This window comes from Suncus etruscus, chromosome 11 (assembly GCF_024139225.1).
Source record: "Suncus etruscus isolate mSunEtr1 chromosome 11, mSunEtr1.pri.cur, whole genome shotgun sequence".
Taxonomy (NCBI): domain Eukaryota; kingdom Metazoa; phylum Chordata; class Mammalia; order Eulipotyphla; family Soricidae; genus Suncus; species Suncus etruscus.
In genome coordinates, this window is record NC_064858.1 from 22266787 (window position 1) to 22292710 (window position 25924).

Sequence of the window (25924 nt, forward strand, 5' to 3'; positions counted from 1 at the left end):
TATAGTTACATATTACTAATTGAATTAGTTGTACAAAGTATGAAATTAGCTATTTCACTACCAGCATGGGTGGTAAAACAATTTTTACCAGAAAATATATTAGCTTACTGTAATTTTCTATTGTCTATAAAAAGTTATTTATTTTGCACATATATTTACACAAATGGCAGTGCTCAGGGCTTATTCCTGGCCCTATAATCAGAAATCATTTTTGGCAGGGCTCAGGAGATCACATGGAAGTGGTGGAGACTGAACCAGGATCAGTAGGGTGCAGTGCAAACACCATATTATACTCTCTCCTGCCTCCTAAAATTTTATTTTATTATCATTTCTTTTTGGTTTTTGGGCCACATCTGGCGACACTCAGGGGTTACTCCTGGCTCTTCACTCAGAAAATGCTTCTGGCAAGCTCAGGGGACCATATGGGATGCCAGGGATCAAATCCAGGTCTGTTCCAGGTCGGCCACATGCAAAGCAAATGCCTTACTGCTCTGCTATCACTCCAGTCCCTAAAATTTTATTTTTATTGAGGTAAATCAATTAACAGGAAATGTGATATTGAAATATTTTCCGCTGTTAGCCTGCTACACTCATCACTAAAGTACCCAATAATAACACTCTATTTGCAGAGGTCTCAAACTTGCAGCCCGCCCTAGAGGAATCTTTTTTGTTTCGTTTTGTTTTGTTTTAGTTGTTTGGGTCACACCCCCCAGCGTTCAAGCTTACTACGGACTTTGCACTCAAGGATCACCCTGACTTTACCTCCTGCAGCCCCCAGGTAAATTAAGTTTGAGACCCCTGATTGTCTACAGTTCCCTTGGCTGCCCCATCATTGGTTCTGTGGTTAGGATCTCACCTTGGGGTGACATTACTGCTATTTACTGGAATACTCACCTTGGCTTATACTGCAGTCTTCAGTTGAGGAAGGGGTCAATTTGTGCAGCACCTGTGTGGTTCATGGGCCATAGAGTCACCAAGTCACTGCATTGTAGACATGTAAGACACACAGAGTCATATACTAGCGATTACAAACCAAAGCCCAGAATGGCCCTTTCCTCCCGACACCCTTGGCAGTGCTCAGGGATCACTCTGGCTGGGCTCAGAAAACCATAAACTATACTTGGGGGAATAAAATCCAGGTTGGCTATGTGCAAGGCAAGTAAGTACCTTACCTGCTGTGTACTCTCTTTCCCGTCTGCCTTCATTGTTTTAAAAGAAAACTATTTATTTATTGGTTTTTGGACCACACCCAGCGATGCTCAGCGGTTACTCCTGGCTCTGCGCTTGGAAATTGTTCCTGGTAAACTTGGGGGACCATATGAGATGTGGGGAGTCGTCGAACCCAGGTCTGTCCTGGGTCAGCGGCAGTCAAGGCAAGCGTCTTGTCTTACCGCTGTGTTATCATTCTAGTCCCCCAAAGCATTTTACAGCACATTCGGAAGTGTGAGATTAGATTCCAGATTCTGGTTAGGTGAGAGAACTGGCACTTTGTCCCCAGTAGTTCTACTTTTCTGATCATATTGCTCTGTGGGAAGGAACTTGGGGCTACAATTCTTCTATTGGCCAAGAATGGAAGAGTCTTAGGAAGAGAACTTTGCTCTGTACCCCAGACCTGGGGCACAGAACTGAGAAGCCTCTAGGGACAGTGGTGGAAGGATTCGTGCATGATGGCGGTGGAGGCCTTCAAACCCTGTGAAGAAACTCTCCCAGAAAGAGATGGCTCTGCCAAGGGACCTCTCACCTCTTCGCACCATTTGGGCCGCTGGGGGCCTCCGCTCAGAGTTCAGGTTTCGCCAGCGCCATGGACCTGCGGCAAAAAAGCACAAACCACGTCAAGTACTGCTTCCAAACTTTTGCCTCCTTCCTCCTTCCTTTTCTCACTTATTTCTCCTCTTTCCGATTCCTATTACTTTCCTTTGATCTCAGTACCTTCCTGGGCCTCCAGTCAGCTCGACCCCAGCCTGGCTCCTCCTCCCCTTCTGCAGGCGCGGGGCCGCCTCGGCCCACCTTCCCCCAGGTGGCCCCGGAGGTCCGGCCCGGGCCGCGCGCCTCCTTCCATGGTGCGAGGACCTGTGCAGACCGGGCTCGGGTCTCCTCCCGAGACCCACAAACACGCCCACTTCCCAAAGTCCCGCCCACAAATGACCGCCATCCAATCGCTATCAAGGGACACGCCCATGACCACGCCCCTCACCACCTCGGCCCACCACTAAGTCGCGCCGCGCGCCAGCGGCCCACCTTCCCTCAAGAGGCCCCTGAGCCCACAAACACGTCCACTTCCCAGAGTCCCCACCCACAAACGACCACTAGCCAATCGATATCAAGGACACGCCCATTCTACAAATTTCCCCCCCCCCCCGTCCATAACCACGCCTCTCACCACCGTGGTCCACCACTAAGTCCGCAGTAGTCCGCGCGCGCCAGCGGCCACCGCGCGCTTCCTTCCTTGGTGCGAGAACCTGTGGAGACCGGCCTCGGGCCACATCCCGAGGCCCGCAAACACACCCACTTCCCAAAGTCCCCGCCCACAAACGACTGCCATCCAATCGCTATCAAGGGATAGCCTATTATACAAATTACCCGCTAGTAACCACGCCCCTTACCACCTCGGGCCACCGCGCGCTTCCTTCCTTGGTGCGAGGACCTGTGGAGATCGGCCTCGGGCCATGTCCCGAGGCCCACAAACACGCCCACTTTCGCAAAGACCCCGCCCGCAAAACGACCTCCATCCAATCGCTATCAAGGAAACGCCCGCTAACTCTAAATTCCGCCCACGACCACGCCCCTCTCACCAGGCCACGCCCCTCCCCGCCTCTGGCCGGCGCTCTCGGATTGGCTTCCGCCTTAGCGCCAGTCCCCGGAGGAGAACGCGACGCCGCCTGCAGGCCGGGCCGGGACTGGCCGCGCCGCGCTCTGGGGACTGAGGTGCCGGGGCGGGGCGAAGGTGTCGGTCGGGGAAACTTCGCTGAGGAAGAGGAAACCGGCGCGGCGCGGCGCGGCGCTGGGCTCGGCTCGGCTCGGCTCGCGCGGGTCTTCCCGGGCCGGCTCGCTCGGCCGTCCCCGTCCCCTCCGATCCCGGCCTCAGGGCGGCCCCGCACGCGCGGCAGCATGTCGGAGAAGATGTCCAGCTTCCTCTACATCGGGGACATCGTGTCCCTGTACGCCGAGGGCGCGGTGAACGGCTTCATCAGCACGCTGGGGTAAGCGGGGCAAGCCGGGCGGCCGGGCGGGAGGGAGTGTGCGGCGGCTGCCCCGCGCCCGATCGCAGCTTCCTCTCGGCCTGGGCTGACGAGGACTCGGGGCTCGATCCGCGCGCTCTCCTCCTCGCGGCCCAAGAACGGGGACCGTCTCCCGCCCTCCCCCTCACCGCCCCGGACGCCCCGCTCTGGTCTCCCCGCGCCTCGCCTCGCCTCCCGCGCCTGCCACTCGCGGAGACACGCACGCACGAGTCACACGCGTGCAGAGACGGACACAGACAGGATAGACACACACGACAGAGACACGCGGGGACACGCGTGCTGAGACACCCGCAGACAGGCACAGAAGCACGCAGAGACCTATGTAGAGACAGGCACACACACACACAGGTAAGACACAGAGACACGCGGGGACACGCGTGCTGAGACACCCGCAGACAGGCACAGAAGCATGCAGAGACGTACGTACAGACGGACACACAGACAAGCACAGACATATACGCAGGTAGGACACAGACACTCGGGGGGGGACACACACTCGAGCAGAGACACCCGCAGACACACACAAAAAGCATGCAGAGACCTATGTAGAGATGGACACACAGACAAGCACAGACCAGGTCTGACACAGAGACACACAGGGACACGCGCGCAGAGACACCCGCACACACGCACAGACCTATATAGAGACGGACACACAGACAAGCACAGACACAGACACAGGTCCGACACAGAGACACACAGGGACACACGTTTAGAGACACCCGCAGACCGGCACAGAAGCATGCAGAGACCTACGTACAGACGGACGCACAGACAAGCACAGACACACTCAGGTAGGACTAGACACGTGGGGATACGCATGCAGAGACACCCGCAGACACACACAGAAGCGCGCAGAGATCTACATAGAAACGGACACACAGACAAGCACAGACACACACAGGTAGGACACAGAGACACGCAGGGACATGCGTGCATAGACACTTGCAGACACGCACAGACTCATGTAGAGACCTATGTAGAGATGGACACTCAGACAAGCACAGACATAGACACAGGCACGACACAGAGACACGCGGGGACACGCGTGCAGAGACACCCACAGACACTTACAGAAGCATGCAGAGACCTACATAGAGATAGACATAGAGACATACACCGACACAGGCACGCAGAGAAATGACAGACGCACTGGGGGAACGGACACGCACTTCCTTGACCCCAACATGCGGGAGCCTGATCAGGGGTGAGGTCAGGCCATCATGGAAAGCACGGGTCACTCATGCATGGTTGGTCTTTCTGCTTGGGAGTTGTCAGGCTGTGGCATGAGTGTTTCTCCTTTCTCCTCATGTAGGGGGTTGAGGACCATTGCTTTATGGGCTAGGGTTAAGGGCCAGCAGAGTCTCTGGGCCACAACTCTAGACCATTTTGGGGAGCACACCCAGAGCAAGGAGAGAAATGAAGGTTCCTGCTCCCCCTGTTTCTGCAATTTACACTTTCCAGCTGGGTGTCAAGAAGTGGTGCTGGTGGTGGTAGGGTTCATACCAGTGCTTTAGAAATGGATCTTTTTTTTCCCCGCCCCTTTGAGATGTATCTTAATTGACATGTGAGGCTGATATGAATGTCCCCAGTCACATTCTGCACACACCCTTGGCTGCCCTTCTCAGTCTCCTGGCGGCACCACCTCCTGGGTGCTCTATTGGGAACTGAGCAGGAGGGCCCAGAATGCATGGAGGCTGATCCCAGCCAGCTTGTCCACTTATGAAACGTAGGGCCTAGTGCATGTTACGTAACCTCTGTGTGCAGGGTCAGCCCTGCTCTGGGGACTGACCAAATGGCTCTAGGGACAGGCGGAGGGCACAGGGGCGTGTCACCCAGCAGAGGTGGGTGGTGGCTGAGTACATGTCTGTGGCTCTGGGGGCATGAGTCAGGACGCTACAGCCCTGCACCTTTAGGAGGACCCAAGGGAGGAAAGGTGGAGTGACTTCTCCGAGAATCCTACACACATAGCCCACGCTGTACTTGGTTTGCTTCCCAACCAAGGCTGTATTTCTTGGGTTAAAATTCACCCTTAACTGCAGACTGGGTATGTAGAAAATTCTCTATGTTTATTTGAGGTCACTTTGTTTGGGTGGGGGCATACTTGGCAGTGCTCAGGGGTTATTCCTGGTTCCTGGGGCTCAGGGGACCATATGGGATTCTGGGGACCCCACCTGAGTGGATTTCATGTCAAGCAAAAAACCTTATTGCTACATTTTCACCCAGGCCTCTCAAACCATCACTTTGAAAGTCCTGTTCCCTTAGAATGTGTCCAGGATGATTTTTCATTAACAAATGAAAAAAATGTTTTCTGGTAGAAACTTAGGACATGCGGATTCTGGTGAGGTGGGAACTTCAGGCCCATTGCCCTTGATGGAACCTGGTTTTGGAGATCTGCTGTTTTTCTCTCTCTGGGACCCCATGGCCTGAGTTTTGTAAGGATTTCCAGGCCTATGTCCCCATGGAACTTTATGTGCCAGAGATTCACCAAATACATTATCAGCTTCAAACAGCCTTCTTTGATGCATCCCCCTCAAGAGCCCCATTCACCTGGGAGATGAGATGCAACCCAAGAAAATGCTGCTAAAAAACACTTGGGATTCGTGACACATTTTACTGTGAATTGATTTAGAGCTGCTGTGTATTCAAAAACCTTTGCTGACAATTTTTTTTGGACTTTTCCATTTACTTATGAGGCCCCATAGGGGGATGTAACCTACCTTGTTGCTGGAGAAAGGCTTAGGATAGTTTGTAGATGTTTTTTATTTTGCAAGTTCTTAGGACCCTGGAATCAAGGAGCCTGGTGCTATAATCTTTCATTATATTGTTGCAGGATTTTTGCACACTTATAGGAAATACAGAGCCTACTTCTTGAATTTTCATGCGTTTAGTTGCAGGCTGTGGTCCTATGTTGCTGTGGATGAGTCATGTAACATTGTTCTTATTTATTTGTTTCTGGAGACTGAGGAGGGAAACTGTTCTTCCTCTTACTGCCTCTATGGAATATTATAAAAATGAAACAGATAAAAATGAATAGTTTTCTTCCCTATTTTTCCTTAAGGACAGATCTCAGGAATATTTGTATTATACAGCTATGTTTGTGGACCTTACGCTTCTTCAAAAAAGCTTGCAAACTGATGGAGTGAATCAGCTGGATTGGAAGGCACTGACATGTATCTGTTTAAATAACATAGTTTAATTTGCTGAACTCAACGGAAGAACTGAAAATTAGGCTTCAGGAAAATTAAATTCTAGCTGTTTCATCTGTTTGCCTTTTTTTTTTTTTCCTTCTGGTTTTTGGGCCACATCCAGCGGTGCTCAGGGGTTACTCCTGGCTCTCTGCTCAGAAATTGCTCCTGGCAGGCACCGGGGACCATATAAGATGCTGGGATTCGAACCACCATTGTTCCTGGGTCGACGGTTTGCATGGCAAACGCCCTACCACTGTGCTATCTTTCTGGCTCCGTCTGCCTTTTTTATTTTTTATTTTTTTATTTGTGGTATTTGGGCCACACCCGGTGACACTCAGGGGTTACTCCTGGCTATGCGCTCAGAAATCGCTCCTGGCTTGGGGGACCATATGAGAAGCCAAGGGATCAAACCACGTTCCGCCCCAGGCTAGCGTGCACAAGGCACCTACAACTTGTGCCATCACTCTGGCCCCTCTTTTGCCTTTTTGATAGAGTTAAGTCATTCCAAATTTTGGTGAAAAGTATGGTTATTGAGAACTGAGTGTTTTAAAGTATTAAAAGATGTCTAATTATACATTTGCTTATTTTAACATTTAGCATTCAAGGATGCTTGGGACATGTGTGTGGTTCTTTAGATTTGGGGCTTTGTGTAATAAGGTAATGAATGTCTTAGGCAAAAAAAAGGGGGGGAGTTACTCCCACATTTCCAGTATGGTTTAGCAGACTTTTCTTGGGGTCCTTACCTTGGAAATGTGGGAACATTTTCTTAGGTCCTGGGACCCTAAGTCTGATTTCTTCTCCCTAAAAATTAGAATGCCCATTTTAAGAATTTACAGTTCTACTTTTTTTCTGGTTATCATTTAACTCGTAGTTATATGTTGTTTCTGAATCTAGGACTGTTGCAAACTAAGTTAAGAATATTGTTGATCCAGCATGGATAGGCATAAAAGTGCCTGGATGCTATTTCCTCCCTCCCTCCCTCCCTCCCTCCCTCCCTCCCTCCCTCCCTCCCTCCCTCCCTCCCTCCCTCCCTCCCTCCCTCCCTCCCTCCCTCCTCCCTCCCTCCCTCCCTCCTTTCCTTCCTTCCTTCCTTCCTTCCTTCCTTCCTTCCTTCCTTCCTTCCTTCCTTCCTTCCTTCCTTCCTTCCTTCCTTCCTTCCTTCCTTCCTTCCTTCCTTCCTTCCTTCCTTCTTCCCTCCCTTCCTTCCTTTGTTCCTTCTTTCTTTCCTTTTTTCCTTCATATCATTATTTCTTTTTTTGGGGGACACACCTGATGATGCTTAGGGGTTACTCTTGGCTTTGTGCTCAGGAATTAATCCTGGTGGGAGTTGGGGGACTCCATAGTATGTCCGGGATTGAGTCCATATCACTTGTGTTGAAGGTAAATGCCATACCCTACTATCACTCTGACCTTGATGGCTACTCCTTAGCTTACTTTTTGATGGAAATATCTATTTAGGAAACAGTTATGTTAATTTAAGGAAAATTGGTTTGTGTTTTAATGCACAGGTATGATGAAATAACTTATATAAATAGTGTATTTGCTACAAAACAGTGTGCATTTTTATAGTTAGAACTTTTTGCTATTTTTTTTTAGAGAGAAGGAGGAAGTTTAGAGATAAATTGTACAGTTTCAAATATGCTAATGATCCCTCTCCTCTTTCTTTGTGTTCTTGATATGGAGATGATTTACAGACTGCTGCCACAGGCCATTCCCTGCTCCAAAGTTACATCCCTGGGGCTGAGTCTGGGAGGACTGAGTTCCTGTAGGGGTGGGCAGGTGGTAGGAATCAGCAGGGATTTGGGGTCTTTAGGGATCTGGGGGAGAGGTCAGCCACAACTATATGCTCATGTGTCCATGTGCCTGTTTTAGCCACTGCTAACTTGAGCTTTATTTTTTTGGGCCACATCCAGTGGTGCTCAGGGGTTACTCCTGGCTCTGGCTCTGTGCTCAGAAATTGCTCCCCGCAAAAAACCACAACAACAACAAAAAAGCAAAACAAAAAATTTTGGGGCCTGAGAGATAGCTTAGAGATAAGGTGTTTGCCTTTCGGGGCTGGGAAGGTGGCGCTACAGGTTAGGTGTCTGCCTTGCAAGCGGATGGACCGAGGTTTGATCCCCCGGTGTCCCATATGGTCCCCCCAAGTCAGGGGTGATTTCTGAACTCATAGCCAGGAGTAACCCCTGAGCTTCAAATGGGTGTGGCCCAAAAACCAAAAAAAAAAAATGGTGTTTGCCTTTCATGCAGAAGGTCATCATTTCTAATCCGGCTTCCCATACGGTACTACCCCCCCCCCCCCCCCCCCCCCCCCCCCCCCCCCCCCCCCCCCCCGTGCCTGCCAGGAGCGATTTCTGAGCATGGAGCCAGGAGTTTCCCCTGAGCACTGCCGGGTGTGACTCAAAAACCACACACACACACACACAAAGCAAAACAGAAATTGCTCCCCGCAAGCAAGGGGGCTGGGGGGCAGGAGGGCATATGGGACACTGGAATTTGGATCAATGTCGATCCTTGGTCAATTGCTTGAAAGGCAAACACCCCAGCACTCTTCGGCCCCTAACTTGAGCTTTTTTTTTTTTTTTTTTTTTTTGGGCCACACCCTGTGACGCTCAGGGGTTACTCCTGGCTATGCGCTCAGAAGTTGCTCCTGGCTTCTTGGGGGACCATATGGGACGCCGGGGGATCGAACCGCGGTCCATCCTAGGCTAGCACAGGCAAGGCAGGCACCTTACCTCCAGCGCCACCGCCCGGCCCCTAACTTGAGCTTTTTTAAATTAAAAAATTTTTTTTAATTTTTAAATTTTAATTTTAATTAGTTTATTTCTTTTGGGTCTTTGGTTTACCAAAGGAACTCTTTTTCACTGCTGGTGGGAATGCTGTCTAGTCCAACATTTATGGAAAGTGATATGGAGATTCCTCAAAAAACTGGAAATTGAGCTCCCATACGATCCAGCTATACCACTCCTAGGGATATACCCGAGGAACACAAAAATACAATACAAAAATCCCTTCCTCACACCGATATTCATTGCAGTGCTATTTACAATAGCCAGAAACAACCAAGATGCCCTTCAACAGATGAATGGCTAAAGAAACTGTGGTGTATACACACACACACACACACACACACACACACACAATGGAATATTACGCAGCTGTCAGGAGAGATGAAGTCATGAAATTTTTCTATACATGGATGTACATGGAATCTATTATGTTGAGTGAAATAAGTCAGAGGGAGAGAAATAGATGCAGAATAGTCTCATTCATCTGTGGGTTTTAAGATAAATAAAAGACGTCTTTGCAATAATTCTCAAAGACAAAAGAGAGGAGGCTGGAAAGTCCAGCTCACAACATGATGCTCACCACAAAGAGTGATAGTGCAGTTAGCGAAATAACTACATTGAGAACTACCATAACAATGTGAATGAATGCGGGAAGTAGAGAGCCTCTCTAGAGTACAGGTGGGGGCAGGACGGGGAGGAGGGAGATTTGAGATATTGGTGATAGGAATATTGCACTGGTGAAGGTGGGTGTTCTTTACATGACTGAAACCCAACTACAATCATATTTGTAATCAAGGTGTTTTTGGGCCACACTGGTGACACTCCTGGACTTACTCCTGGTTCTGTGCTTAGAAATCACTCCTGGATAACAAAAACAAAATAAAACAAAAACAAAAACAAAAAAAAGAAATCACTCCTGGCAGGCTCGGGGGACCATATGGGATGCTGGCGATCGAACTGAGGTCAGTCCCAAGTTGGCCATATGCAAGGCAAATGCCTTACCTACTGTGCTCTTGCTCTGGTCCAGAATTTTTCTTCTTTTCTTTTTCTTTTTTTTTTTTTTTTTTGGTTTTTGGGCCACACCCAGTGATGCTCAGGGGTTACTCATGGCTCTGTGCTCAGAAATTGCTCTGGCTCGGGGGACTATATGGGATGCCGAGATTGAATCCAGGTTCGTTCTGGGTCAGCTGTGTGCAAGGAAAACGCCCTACTACTATTCTATCGCTCCAGCCCCTCTTCTATTTATTTATTTATTTATTTATTTATTTATTTATTGATTGATTGTTTGTTTTGGGGTTACTCTTGGCCCTACTCTGCAGACTTGGGGGACCAAATGGGATGCCAGGGATTGAACCCTGGTCATCTATGTGCAAGGTAAACTTCTTACTATTTGTGCTATTGCTTTGGTCCCTATACATTTGTGGGGTTATCAGAATTTTAAAATGATGTTTTTTTGTTATAGGACTGTCTTATCAATGCAAGATCATAGATGAAGCAACTGTTCTTCTTTTACTTTTTTGGGGTTATCTGGCCGTGCTAGGTGCTGGCCATGGGGCTCTCTATATGTGCTCCAACTTTTTGAGTTCTCTCTCTGTCCCTCAACTTTTCCTTTTGCATAACTTGTAGATTCTGTTTAGTACCTTTCAAATAGAACCTTCCAGTTATAGCAAATATCTCCTACTGTCTTTAGCTTTGTTTTGCTTGAGGCATATGACAATGTGACACAAATATTTAAAGATCCACTGGGCACTTGCATGTGTGTTTACTTGGGGAGTGAAGATAGTTTAATAGTGAATATTGAGTTGTTTTGGAAAGTGTTATGTTATGGAACTTGAAGTACAAAGACAGCTTCTGAAGTGGTGAACATGAAACTTATTTTAAGCTGGAAAGTCTTTATTATTGCAGCTTGCTGAGAGCTGTGTTGGGTCAGACATCCCTCCCTACATGCCCTGAGGCTCTGTGTATCAGACTGAAGTTGGTCCTATTCTAGCTCTTTTTCTATGGTAACCTGAAGCTTTGAGCTCTTTGTTTATACTATAAACTATAATATAGAGTGTCTTGGAAGCTTACAGAATATAGGAACAGTACCATAAACTCAAACTGTAAAACTGAAAACTGAAATTCCAGCACAGGTGTGCCCTCATCTATAAATATAAAAAGAAGAAGTAAAAGTCGACTTTCAGGCATGTTTATAGCACAGCAGTAAAATTAATTTTACTGACTCTATTTTTGTTGTTATATCAGAATATGACCCAGGGTCACAGAGAAGAAACTTTTTTTTTTTTTTTTTTTTTTGGTTTTTGGGCCACACCCGGCAGTGCTCAGGGGTTACTCCTGGCTCTCTGCTCAGAAATAGCTCCTGGCAGGCACGGGGGACCATATGGGACACTGGGATTCGAACCAACCACCTTTGGTCCTGGATCGGCTGCTTGCAAGGCAAACGCCGCTGTGCTATCTCTCCGGGCCCGAGAAGAAACTTTTTAATAATCATTTCATTCATTCATTGGAGACAATTCTACCTTTCAAATGCATTATAACTGTTTTGGAGATCTACTGTTGTGCAGATTTTAGATGGGAAAGTTTCATTGTATATCTTTGTTATTTTAAATTATTATATATTTTTTGTTTTGGACCACATCCAACAGTGCTCATGGTTTATTTCTGGTTCTCTGCTCAAGGATCACTCCTGGCTGTGTTTGGGGACTTGTATATGGTAATGGGATCACACCTGGGTTGGTGGCATGCCAGGCAAGTGCCCTGTACCTTGTATCTATCTATGTATCTATCTATGTATCTATCTATCTATCTTGTATCTATCTATGTATGTCTTTAGAAAACCACAATTATACCTGAAAATATATTTGAGTATACTTTGCAAATACTGCATATAAGCAGAAGAACATATTAATAAAGCAGGACATGAAACATTGGTGGAGGATTTTAGTGGTAATTCTTGTATCTTGTATAGTTCAGATTCTACATATTAGAATTTAATTAGATATCTCTGAATTCATTAGACATATATTACATTTGTGAACAGAAAAGTCAGTTCAAAATGACATTTTTTGGCTTCTCCAAATTTTCTTCCCTGCTAGCCATATTTATTTTAAAGAATATAAATGAAATGTTTTCTTGGTTATGGTCAGTAGAGGAAAACCACAAAGTAGGAAGCTGATGTTTCTGAAATAGACGGTCCTATGTTTACCATAAAAATGTTCCTGGTTTAAAAGCAGTGTTTTATGGGAAATGGTCTATAATGCTGAGCAATTAGAGATGGTTGATTAAACTTCTGTAGCAAATACTAGTTGGTTTTTATTTTATTTCTGTCTCTATTTATGTATGGGATATTTTTTTAGGTTGGTTGCACATTTTTGTGTGTGGTTTTTGGGTCATACCCAGTGGTACTAAGGGGTTATATCCAGCTGTGTGTTCTGGAGGTCGCTTTTGGTGATACTAGGGGCACAGAGGGATGCTGGGAATTGATCCAGGGCACCTATAATCAGAGTGTGCACTTTAGTCTGTTGCACTATATCTCTATCCAGATTGTTGTACATTTTAGAAATCTTAGTACTCACGGGGAAAGTTGGGTTGCCTAGGTCAGCTTTCAGAAGCATTCATTTTTTGAGGGTTTTTATGTTTTATTTTGGGGGGTCCACACCTGGTGGCACATAGGGCTTACTTCTGGCTCTGCATTCAGTACTCTTGGCAGGCTCATCGGACCCTATGGGATGACAGGGATTGAATTTGGGTCGGCTGCCTGCAAGGCAAAAGCCCTGACCTGGTGTACTATCACTCCAGTCCCTGATATTTATGTGTGTGAGTTGTATTTTATGAGTTGTGAAATTGAAACCAATGAAGTGCTTTTAGTGATTATCTTTGAAATAGCCAAATTAGTTCTCAGAATTCAAACCCATAATTGGTAACAAGAATTATTTTGTAGTTTGTATCAAAATACATCCAACGATTTCTAACTCTTAGTGAAGCATTGGTTAAATCATCAGGGGATTCTGTAAGCATTTTTTAAATAGTCTGAACATTGGAAATGTGTCTTCATCATTAGTCAAGTCCTTGTACCTATGCAAATGATTTGCTTTTATTCAGGAATGTGCTACAGAGTGCATCAGTAACTCACTCAGGAAATAGTTAATAAGGCCTGACTACAGTGTGAAGAGAGGCTATTATTTTTCATTGTTATCTCAAGAACTCATTCTTTTTTTGAGAATTTATGCTGGACACTTGGCTCCGATCTCTGGGAGACCTGTGGGCATTTGACACCTGCTGTGTTCAGCACTTCGTGTAATTCTTGGGATTAGTAAGTGTTTAATAAGGGAATCAATGTAGATATTATTAAATCTGGTGGTAAAACTGGTATTAAATGATCATAGTGTACGTAATTCTTTTCAAATGCTATGAAGACAGTTGAAAGCTAATCAGAGGGAGCCAGGCTCTTTTTTTCAACCCTGGCCATGGTGACTTTGGGAGGAGCAGGTGGCATTTAAATGGAACTTTCCATCTTAATAATGCCCCAAAGAAGTAAACAACTTGATTTTCTATTTTGTTTAATTTATTAATAAAATTAAAATTATTCAACTAATTAAATTAAAAAAAATTTTTGGGTTTCTGGGCCACACCTAATGCTGCTCAGGTATTACTCCTGTCTCTGTGCTCAGGGATCACTTCTGCTAGTGCTCAGTGGACATATGGGAACTGAGGATCAAGCCAGGGTTTGCCATGTACAACTCCAATGCCCGACCCACAATTAGATTGAGCCACCACAATTAGATTTTAATTTAAAATTTAATTTTACTTTTCTGGTGGGGGTGGGGGGGTATCATATCCAGCAGTGCTCAGGGCTCTGAGCTCAAGGATCATTCCTGGTGGGTTCATAGGGCCGTAAGGGATGGATGCAGGGGATAGAGCTTTGGTCAGCTGTATGGAAGGCAAACACATTGCTTGCTGTATTATTTCTCCAACCCCAATTTTATATTTTAAGATATAATTTCCATTAAAGAAATTTAGAAAGATGTGAGGGAGAGGCCGGAGTGGTGGCGCTAGAGGTAAGGCATCTGCCTTGCAAGCACTAGCCTGGGACGGACTGAGGTTTGATCCCCTGGAGTCCCATATGGTCCCCAAGCCAGGAGCGATTTCTGAGCGCATAGCCAGGAGTAAACTGAGCCTCAATAGGTGTGGCCCAAAAAACTAAAAATAAAAACAAAACAAAACTAAAAAGAAAGATGTGAGGGGAGAGAAAGGTAGGGACACACATGTTCAAGAGAGAACGTGGGCTTCTCCAGGTAGGAAAAAGCCTATTGGAGAGAAGGATATACGTGTTCAAGAGAGGAAGGGCTTGGAAAAAAGCCACAATTTTATATTATTATCTTCAAAGCTGGAAGAAATAATAGAAGTATATACTTTTTGTTTACTTGCTGAACCTGAGCACTCATTGGTTCATATCCTCAGAGTTTGTTTTCACCACCTTCCACCCTGCACTTCCTCTGAGTTTAAGCCCAGTAAAAAGAAAGTGGCAAATTAATTGGTGAATTTATTTAATATAGGTGGGTCTTTTAAACATTTTTACTTTGTTTTACATTGTTACTTTTCTCTTTTTCCAGTACTTTTAGTTTTTCTATATAAACCATGAACTTAAAGTCTAGTAATAGATTTGTTGAAGTTTTGGCAATTGTTGGAATAACCAGTCTTCACTCTATTCAGGATAATTTTTTTTTTTTTTTTTGTTTTTGGGTCACACCCATCATTACTCAGGGGTTACTCCTGGCTGTGCTCAGAAGTCATTCCTGGCAGGCTGGGATGCCGGATCTTGAACCAGGGTCCGTCCTGTATTGGCTGTGTGCAAGGCAAATGCTTTGCCGCTGTGCTATCTCTTTGGCCCCAGGATGATGATGATGATGATGATAATAATAATAATAATAATAATAAGTACTTATTATTATTATTATTATTATTTTGTTTTTTGGGCCACACCCAGCAGAATCTCTCCTGGCAGGCACGGGGGACCATAAGGGATGCTGGAATTCGGACCATTATCCGTCCTGAATGGCTGTGTGCAAGGCAAATGCCCTACCACTGTGCTATCTCTCTGTCCGAGGATAATTATTTATTTATTTTTTTTCAGGATAATTATTTTTATGGTGTTTGTCACTCAATAGATTGAAGCATTTTTTGGATTGATCCCTTACAACCTACCTTTTCTTCTCTCCTGGGTGTGATCTTTGGGCTCCCAATAAAGCCCTCCTCCATATTAGTACTGGGAGCGGAGGAAGGCTTGCGTATGGAAGTTTCTTAATTCTGTGTGGATTATTTCCTTTGTAGGTGTTTGCTTCCAGACCTGAGTCCCCCCAATTCCTGAGATTGGGATATGAGGCTTCTGTTTCAAGCAGTAAGGTCAATTTTCAGCTGAAATAATTCTAGTTTTTTTTTTCTTAATAATATTTTTCTTCTTGGCTTATGTTGCCTATGATTGTTCAATGCTGCCCCCCTCTCCCGTACTCACACACTCACACACTCACACACTTGCACACTTAATATACAAATTTCTCCTTGGTATAGAATACATTTGGAGTTGACCATGCCTTACTGCTTTTTGGAGGTTATTATTTGTTTGTTTGTTTGTTTGTTTGTTTTGGGCCACACTTGGTGCTGCTCAGGGGTTACATGCACTCAGAAATTACCCCTGGGTTGGGGGGGACCATATGGACTCTGAGAGATTGAATCATGGTTCGTCCTAGGTTAGCGCTTGCAAAGCAAATGCCCTACTGCCTGTGCCACTGCTTTGGCCCCTTTTTGGAATTTTTTTTTTTTTTATTATTTTGGATTTTGGGTCACACCTGGCAGCGCTCACAGGTTACTCCTGGCAGGCTCGGGGGACCATATGGGATGCCGGGAAAAACTTCTGCATGCAAGGCAAGTCCCTTACCTCCATGCTATCTCTCCGGCCCGTGGAGTTTTTTTAAAATAAAAGATTAAATAATTAATTTCTAGGGCCACATCTGAGCTGTTCAGGGGCTGCTTCTGGCTCAGTTCTTGGGTTGTATTCTTTTTTATTTTTTTTTTAAATTTTTTTTATTTTTTTGGTTTTTGGGTCACATCTGGCAGTGCTCAGGGGTTACTCCTGGCTCTATGCTCAGAAATCGCTCCTGGCAGACTTGGGAGACCTCTGTATGCAAGGCAAACACCCTACCTCCATGCTATCTTTCTAGCGTTTAGGTTGTATTCTTTTTTTTTTTTTTTTGGGTCACACCCAGCAGCGCTCATGGGTTACTTCTGATGTTAGGCTTTACATTTAGAAATCGCTCCTGGCAGGCTCGGGGGACCATATGGGATGCCGGGATTCGAACCACCCTCCTTCTGCATGTAAGGCAAACACTTTACCTCCTTGCTATCTCTTCTGCCCTGGGTTGTATTCTTAATGATATTCGAGACCAGGAGGTGCCGGGGATTGAACTCAGGTCTTGTACATGCAAAGCTCACACTCAGCTTCTTTCTTTGTGGAAGCTTTAAGGAGCAATGAAGGTCATAGATACATTGCCTTTGCAGGGAAAGGCTTAGGAAATCAACAAAGCACAGTCTATATTCATCTATAAATTCTTAGAATGCAGATCTGTTTCTAAGATGTCTGAATTACTGTGAAAGTATCCTGGGGGGGGGGAAATCTCTGCAAACATTATGAAATAATGCAAAATACATTAATTATCCAAAGGGATTCCTCATAAAAGTTATAGAGGAGCCATCAGTTTTGCTTAATTCCTGGATTTGCCTTGCTTTTCAGACCTTGTGCTGATGACAAGAAAATAGTCAGTGAGAGATATTCCTCTCTGTACTTTCTCCTACTGCAGAGCGGCTTCTTCAGCATTGTAAAGAATTATATGGATTATTAGAGCTAAGTATGAGAGCAAACAAACCAATAAACCACAACTCAATAAAAACCAGCCTGGATCACAGAATTGTTTACCATGTTGGGGAGAGAGCTCAGTGGACTAGGTTCATTCTTTGCATGCCTGAGGCCCGGGTTTGATCGCTGGTACCGTGAGTAACCACCAAGGACCAAGTTGGAAGTAGCACCTGAGCACTTAAAAACAAAAAGTTTCAAACTTTTCGAGAATGTCCAAATATTTTCTAGTAAGTTAATGTATTATTTATTAACATTTCAGACAAGCGTGTACTCCCAACTCATTTCCAACACACATTTGATTAGATTACTTATATTGAAATCTTGGAAGTTTTGGAAAAATGACTTATAGGTATTCCTTATTGTCTTTATTTTTACACCTTTATCTCAAAAACGCTAAAGATTTGGAAAGCAAAGGTTACTTCTCCATCACTTTTCCATGTGGGTGAAGCTTAAGACTCAAAAGTGCGGGAGGTGGAAGAGGGGGACCATTGGTGGTGGGAAGTTGGCACTGGTGAAGGGGGGGTATACTTTTTATGACTGAAACCCAGCTACAAACATGTTTGTAACCATGGTGCTTAAATAAAGACATTATTAAAAAAAAAAGACTCAAAAGACAGTACTAATATTAATGAGTTTTATTTTCTTTTTTGTTTTTGGACCACACCCTGTGTGTGATGCTCAGGGGTTACTCCTGGCTACTCGTTCAGAAATTGCTCCTGGCTTGGGGGACCATATAGGACACAGGGGGATTGAACCACGGTCAGTCTTAGGTCAGACACATGCAAGGCAAACATCTTACTGCTGCACCACCGCTCTGGCCCCTGAGTATTATTTTTTTTTAATTTGGAAGGAACAGGAACCATCTCTGGCTAGATAAAGGGGAAATTGAATTCCAGGTCTCTCTTCTTACGTTTGAAAATGGGAAGTTTGGTCAAAGAGATAGTACAGGGCACTTGCTTTGCATGCAGTCTTCCCTGCAGTAGCATTGCTTCCATGCTTCATTAGTGCATGCGCATTTGGATGGTATCCACCTTTGCACTGTCGGGAGTGTTTGTGCCACATGTTTTTTGGACCCAGATCGTTAGCCCTTTGGGGGTATTTAGCTAGCAGGAATTGCTGGCTCCTAAGATAGCATATTGAATAGTTTGTCTCACCCTTTACTAATTCCCTTAATTTGCTTTCCAGCATTTACTGCGTCATAATATGTTACCGTTCATTATGTCCATTGTTTATCATCTGTCTAACCTTGGTTCAAGTTCAACTCTTTGAAGTCAGGCTCTTCCTGTTCGGTCACTGAATATCTCAAGGACTTGGCTCCATGAATATTTATTGAATGATTGCATGTTGATTTAGGATATACAGATTCTTAAATCTCTAGGTAGCTCTTAGTATCAGTTCCACTCGGAAAAATGTCAGTGTCATTGTTCTGACTTATTAATGTTTTAATATCCATCTTGGTAATTTTCTTTGGGCTTAGGGGCTCACCTTGCTGTGCTCAGGGGATACTTCTGGGTCATGTGGTGGTGATGAGATCCCACTTGGTTGAGCTGGGGGATCATATGGTGCTCCTGCATGCAAAGCCTGATCTTCAGTCCCTTGAACAACTTACTGGCCTAGTAATTTTTAATGATGTTTGGAAGAGGACTGGGGCTATAGCACAGTGTAAGGCATTTGCCTTGCAGGCGGACTGGGTTCGATTCCAGCATGAGGATCGAATATATATACATATATATATGGTCCCCAGATCATAACAGGAGTAATTTCTCAGCACAGAGCCAGGAGTAACCCCTGAGCATTGCCAGTTGTGGCCCAATCACCCCAAAAATGTTTTGGAAGGTGTTTTTTTTTTTTGTTTTGTTTTTTGTTTTGTTTTGTTTTTTGGTGGGGGCTTGGGCCACGCTTGGGTGTTGCTCAAGTGTTAATCCTGGGGCCCGAGAGATAGCATGGAGTTAAGGTGTTTGTCTTTCATGCAGAAGGTCATCGGTTCGAATCCTGGAGTCCCATATGGTCCCCATGCCTGCCAGGAGCAATTTCTGAGCATGGAGCCAGGAGTAACCCCTGAGCACTGCCGGGTGTGACCCAAAAACCACACACACACACACACACACACACACACACACACAAAGAGTTAATCCTGGCTCTGCTTTCAGTATTAATTCTGGTGTTCTGGTGGTATTAATCCATATGGGAACTAAATGGGATATTGAGGATTGAGTCAAGTTGGCTGTGTGAAAGGTAAGCACCCTCCAGCCCTGCAAGTTGTTATTGGGGTGAGGGTGCCATTAAAGCCTTTCTGTACTGGGTACTTGCTACTCTAACAGCTCATGATTGCTGAATGTGACTGAACTCTAGAAGGAAGGCAGGCAGAGCTTTCATTGTCTACATGCTATAGGTACTTGAAAGAAAAGCTGTTATTTATGCAAGTTCAGATTTGCTTTTATTTGTGCAAAAAGAAGATATGCATGCATTTTGTGTGATTTTTCTTACTTTCTTTTTTCTTTCTTCTTGCCATGGTTGCTGGATCCCCAGCATCCCATCAGCATTCACTTCTGGCAGGGGATCAGATATGCTACTAGTGATCAGACTTGGGTACTGTATACCAGGCAAGAAACCTACGCACTGTACTATCTCTTTGGACCTGTGGGACCATTTTAAAAGTTAATTCTGCCCTTCAGTGAACGATGTATATTATAGTCAGAGGGATGCCTTTTACTCTTGGCATGAGAGTTGAACTGGCAATCATTTGCTGACATGAAATAAGAGAACAGTTGAATTGCTGTTCAACTGACATGAACCACTATGTCGTGGTACACTCTTCCCCTGGCTCCTTTCAAAGGATTGGTACATTTGTAGGGGGCAGAGATATAGTACAGAGGGAAAATACTTGCCTTATATACCACTGACCCACGTTCTATTCCTGGCACACTCTATGGCGCCCTGAGCCCTACCAGGAGTGATTCCTGAGCACAGTGCCAGGAATAAGCCTTGAGCCACACTGGGTGTGGCTCCAAGGCCTCCATCCCCCATCAAAAAAAAAAAAAAGAATTTGGACTTTTCCATTGTTGTTATTGACTTTAATTCAAGGACTTCTCATTGGTAGCAATGTATAGATGAAGATTTCATATTTGGAGAAAGAGTTTGCCTATAGACTATAGAAAGAGAAGTAACAGAACCAGAGAGATAGCACAGTGGAAGGGCATTTGCCTTGCATGTGGTCAACCAGGGACGGACCTGGGTTCAGTTCCCAGCATTCCAGCATCCCATGTTGTTCCCCAGCCTGTCAGGAAAGATTTCTGAGCTCAGAGCCAGGAGTAACCTCTGAGTGCAGCTGAGTGTGGCCCAAAAAACAAAAACAAAAACAAAATAAAAAGAAATATAAATAACATTAAAATATAGATACATAGATTATAACATGATTAAACAAGTGAAAAGCAATTCTTCTTTTCCTTCTATATCTGACATGTTATGACCCTCTGTAATGATTGAATGTGTTTTATTGGGCTGGAGAGGAAGCTCAGGGGTCAGGGCACAAACTCAGGAGCCTTTTTAATCCCCAGCATGACATATTCCCCAATACTGTTGGGATGGCCCTGGTAGTCCCTTGCACTGCAGGGCCTGAGCTTTGAGCCTTAGATTGGCTGAAGGGAACTCCAGCCTTCTGAGCACTGTTTGGGAACCCCTAAAGTATCTTTAGGCAAATAATCTTTTTTTTAAATTTAATTTAAAACTTTTTTGTTTGTTTTTGGGTCACACCTGGCAATGCTCAGGGGTTACTCCTAGCTCTGCGCTCAGAAATTGCTCCTGGCAGGCTCAGGGACCATATGGGACGCCAGGATTCGAAAATATGGGATGTCCTGGATTGGGTCCGTCCTGGATTGGCTGTGTTAAGGCAAACGCCCTGCTGCTGTGCTATCTCTCCAGCCCCTAGAAAAATAATCTTGAGAGGAAATTTTCTAACCATTATCAGTGATTTGATTTGTTTCTATGTCACACAATTTGGTAAAAGCATAGTGAACTTAGTCAGGATAGGGACTTTCGAAACCTGTTTCCCATATCACCATACAGTTATGTGAGAAATCCAAAGTAAGTTAATGATTTAAGGAGTCCTTACTTGTATTTGGTTGAAGTGGTCAAGGTCATTGTTAATATCAGGGACTAAAACACTACTTAAACATTTGCATTTCAGGTAGATCTTGGGCTTCAGTCAAGTTTTCAAAGTGAGTCTTTTCTGTACTGGTTTGTCAAAAGAAGCAGGGAAGGTAAAGAAAGAATTGTGCCCAGAGCTCAATGCTTGTGGCTAGGAATGGTAAATATTTTGACATTTTAAGTCAAATTATGGCTCATCGATGAAAGGGTTATTTATTAAAAATGTTACTAAATTAGCCCATCTCTAGAATTAATGACAAGTGAGAAAAGGCTCTTTATTCACCTCTTCGTCTCTAGTTCCCTGGCAGGACACGACTCACTATCTGAGTTCCAATTCTAAACCCATGTTTGGAGTGTGTGGCCCTTCCCCATCGCTACAAATGAAGTCCTTGTAATCTGTCAGGCTTATTTGAAACAAGTGCTTATTCCCAGAGTCTTAGTTTCTGAACAGTATCCCTGAAAGTATCCAGAATATTCTTGAAAACACTCTCTCTCACACACACACACACACACACACACACACACACACACACACACACACACACACACACACACACACACGCGCTTGTTAATTATTGGAGAGGATGCTTGTTTTGCCTGTGGTCAACCTGGGTTTGATCCTTGGCATCCCATATGGTCCTTGAGTACTATCAGGAGTAATTCCTGAGTGCAGAGTTAGGATTAATTTCTGAACATTTCTGGGTGTGGCCTAACCCCTCCAAAAATCCTCCCCAAACCAAAAAATCCTCACCCAAAAAAAAAGAACCAGAAACAAGAAAAACTTCATTTCCCAGCTTTCCTGGCAGCCAAGTGTGCCCTGGACTCTTCCTGGGAGGAGACCTTTACTGCTCTTTCTTCCCTCCAGCCCACTGCTGTTCAGTTGTTTGTAATTTGGGCAAAGCAGCCAGGTGGAATCATGAGGATAATGCCTGTATCTGAAGATAAGAAAGCATCAAGAAATAGACCTGATCTCTGGACATCATCCAATACTCTCTTCTCTCTGCCTCTCCCTCTCTCTCCCTCTCTCTCCCTCCCTCTCTCTCCCTCTCTCTCTCTCTCTATATATATATATATATATATATATACACACACACACATATATATATATATATTTATTTAAATATAGTATACGGACTATATAGTATATATACATATATATGCATTTTTATTTGTTTGTTTATGGGATTCACCTGCCAATTAAGGTTTTCATGGTTACATTTGGGGCATTACGAGGGAGTTTCTTTTTTCATTTGCTGACCTTTAAATAAAATGTCACAAGGTCCCTCATAACTGCACATCTCAGGGTTCAGTGACTCAGGCCTCATTTGGATTTCACGCCAGTCAGTCCCTTGGCTCTGCCCCCTTCCCAATTCTTTCCATTTAGAGAGTGGATTTCTTGTTTTCCTTCAGTCCTACAATTTTCAGAGTATCTTGGTGTCCCCCAGAACCCTTCACAGGTGGGAGGGCAAAGCTCTGGCCAGGTGGTATTCAGGGCCTCCTGTAATCTCTGTTGGGAAATGGGCTATTGACCAAGTCCATTCAGAGGATAGATGTGGGATCTTATGGACCTTGTTGAATGGTGGCACTGTTGTTTCTCATGGAAGTTGGATGCCCAGAACCTCAGTTTCCGTAACTTTAAAGTGCATTAGATGACAAATCACTTAGAAGCTATTAACATAGTACAGGATCGGTAAGCCTTGGTCCTAGTATCTGGCTCCTATGCCTTAACATGGGTAGAAGACATTCTTCCCTTATTGCTATTACTAATGCTGCTATTATTGCTGCAGTTGCTACCACTACTGTTGCTCCTATTACTGCTACTACTAGCACTGTTGCTGTTACTACTATATTTAAAAAGTTGGTTGAGTTTCCTTGGAAGCTCGAGAGGGTTCATATTGCCTTGATATAGAAGTTCTCTTGTATTATGTTTATAAAAATTTGCAGCAAACTAGTTTTAAGCTGCTGTTTGTTTTGTGGGCTGGTTAAAGACATGTAATTTATTTTGTTTTTGGTCTTTCCCTTCTTTTGACAGTGCATATTAGTTAGACTCTGGGACTGTGTTTCTTTTTACAACTTTTACTTTTTTATTTTTGTTAATGAGCTAACTTGATTTATAAAAGCATTTACTTGTGTTTTGGTGCATACTGTCTTTTGAATGTAATGCACTCAGGTGAAGAGTCTCAACTTGATAGTGACCTTAGAATTGCTGGCACATACATGCTATCTTTCGTGACTGGAGTTTTTGAGTCTTACTACATTTAAGGCAACTTCTATTTTACTTGCTAACATATTTTCCCTATTGAACTGTAAAAGGAAACACTTTGCTTTTACTTCTTGGAACAAGTGTTTGCTCTGGAACCATTTAAAGGGAGAGTTTACATACCTCCTCCCTTCTTTGAAGTTTTCTATTGGCCAAGAATCCTATTGAACTTGTATGACTGACAGAGGAAGCAGCACAAACATTGACCTAATGTGGATACTTTATTTGGTTACATAGCAGTCAGTTTGGGATAATCTTCCCATTTTTTTTTTTTTTTTTTTTGGTTTTTGGGCCACACCCGTTTGACGCTCAGGGGTTACTCCTGGCTATGTGCTCAGAAATCGCCCCTGGCTTGGGGGGACCATATGGGACGCCGGGGGATCGAACCGCGGTCCTTCCTTGGCTAGCGCTTGCAAGGCAGACACCTTACCTCCAGCGCCACCTACCCGGCCCCAGTCTTCCCATTTTTTTAAACAATGACTAATCAAATTATGGTTACTTTCCTTGATACAATAGGGGACACACCCTATGGGTGATGATTCAAGCCGCAAGGGTTACACCCTGGTCGTGCTGGGTATTGAACTTAGGGCCTCACACATTCCAGGCATGAAGTCTAAACCCTGCTCCACTACCCCCTAAAAATTGTGGGGCTTCATATATGGTTTTCTTGGAAAATCTAAGGAAATTTTGATCGAAGTTCTGAATTTGAAAAGTATAGAAAGTGCATCTTTTAAGAAAACATATCCACCAAATCAAAATTATTTTGGCTTTGGTCTTCTTTTAGTTATGCCGTAAAAGGAATTTTTACTATTTACCAGACTCTAGTATATCTACACACAAACTATGGAAAAACACTTTAAAATGTATTAAAGTGGGGCCGGAGAGATAGCATTGAGGTAAGGCGTTTGCCTTTCATGTAGAAGGTCATCGGTTCGAATCCTGGCATCCCATATGGTCCCCCGTGCCTGCCAGGAGCAATTTCTGAGCATGGAGCCAGGAGTAATGCCTGAGCACTGCTGGGTGTGACCCAAAAACCACACAAAAAAAGTAAATCACTTAAATAAAATTAAAAACTCTTAAATAAAACTCTTAATTAGAAACTTTTCCCTGGGAAGATACTTTTGCTAACATATATTCTTTACAGTGTAATTTAAGCTATTTGTGGTCATATGGGGGTATTTGACAATGGATATACTGGAGTTTAAAAGTGCCACATTCCTTGTTATAGCAGAGAACTGGTGGGTTTGAAGACGTATTTCCAGACCGCTCCTTCCTTCCTCCCTCCCTCCCTCCCTCCCTCCCTCCCTCCCTCCCTCCCTCCCTCCCTCCCTCCCTCCCTCCCTCCCTCCCTCCCTTCCTTCCTTCCTTCCTTCCTTCCTTCCTTCCTTCCTTCCTTCCTTCCTTCCTTCCTTCCTTCCTTCCTTCCTACTTCTGACATTCAGGAATCTCTTCTGGCACTGCTGGAAGGTCATTTGGAATGCGAGCATTGAACCCTGGTTGGCTGTGTGCAAAGCAAATGCTTTATTCACTATACTCTCTCTTCAGCCTCTCTAGCAGTTTTCTTTAAAACCTGCTTCAAGTAGTGTTTTTCATGAACATTAGTGAGGAAAACAGTCTTGTCTGGCTGCTGTTAACAAAATGACATTATTCCAGGATCTGCTCTTGTGGAATGTAGTTTGGTTTAAAGTTGATGCAGGAGCCATGACTTCAGGTTTCTGTGTTTGTCCATGGTTCTCAGGTTCTTCAATATTTTCAAGGATAATAATAAGGATACTCAGACTCAGAGTTATCTCTTTTATGTCACATTTCCCAGGCACTTACGCTCTTACTGAGGACTCCCTGTATTACTTAGGGTGGCTTTGGCTGGAAGAAAGAGAACCCAGGGGCCTGGAGAGATAGCACAGCGGCGTTTGCCTTGCAAGCAGCTGATCGAGGACCAAAGGTGACTGGTTCGAATCCTGGTGTCCCACATGGTCCCCCGTGCCTGCCAGGATCTATTTCTGAGCAGACAGCCAGGAGTAACCCCTGAACACCTCTGGGTGTGACCCAAAAACCAAAAAAAAAAAAAAAAGAAAGAGAACCCAGGGCCAGAGTGATAGTAAGTAGGTAGGGCACTTGCCTTGCATGTAGCCAACCTGGGCTCCATCCCCACCATCCCTCTTCTTCCTGAGTGAAGAGCCAAGAGGAACCCCTGAGTATTACTGGGTATAGCCCAGAAACAAAACAGACAAAACAAAATCTCAAGAACCGGAATGGGAATGATTGTATCCAGAGAGGGGGGTGAGAGACCAGGTCACTGATGCCCAGGCATCAGGCTATACTGGCAGCATTTGCACATTCTGTGCTGTTGCCTGGCCAAGACTGGCTGGGTGACTTCCCCTGCTCTAGCCACG

At 44.6% G+C, this 25924-nt stretch overlaps 1 protein-coding gene across 1 annotated transcript in view; it reads left to right on the forward strand.

The window, feature by feature from the left end:
• Nucleotides 1–3082: 3082 nt before the first annotated feature.
• ITPR2 (inositol 1,4,5-trisphosphate receptor type 2) overlaps nucleotides 3083–25924 on the forward strand; it is a 458186-nt gene continuing 435344 nt past the window's right edge. The window contains 1 exon segment of the mRNA XM_049783873.1: nucleotides 3083–3200. Coding sequence (XP_049639830.1) covers nucleotides 3109–3200 — 92 coding nt within the window. The 5' untranslated portion in view covers nucleotides 3083–3108.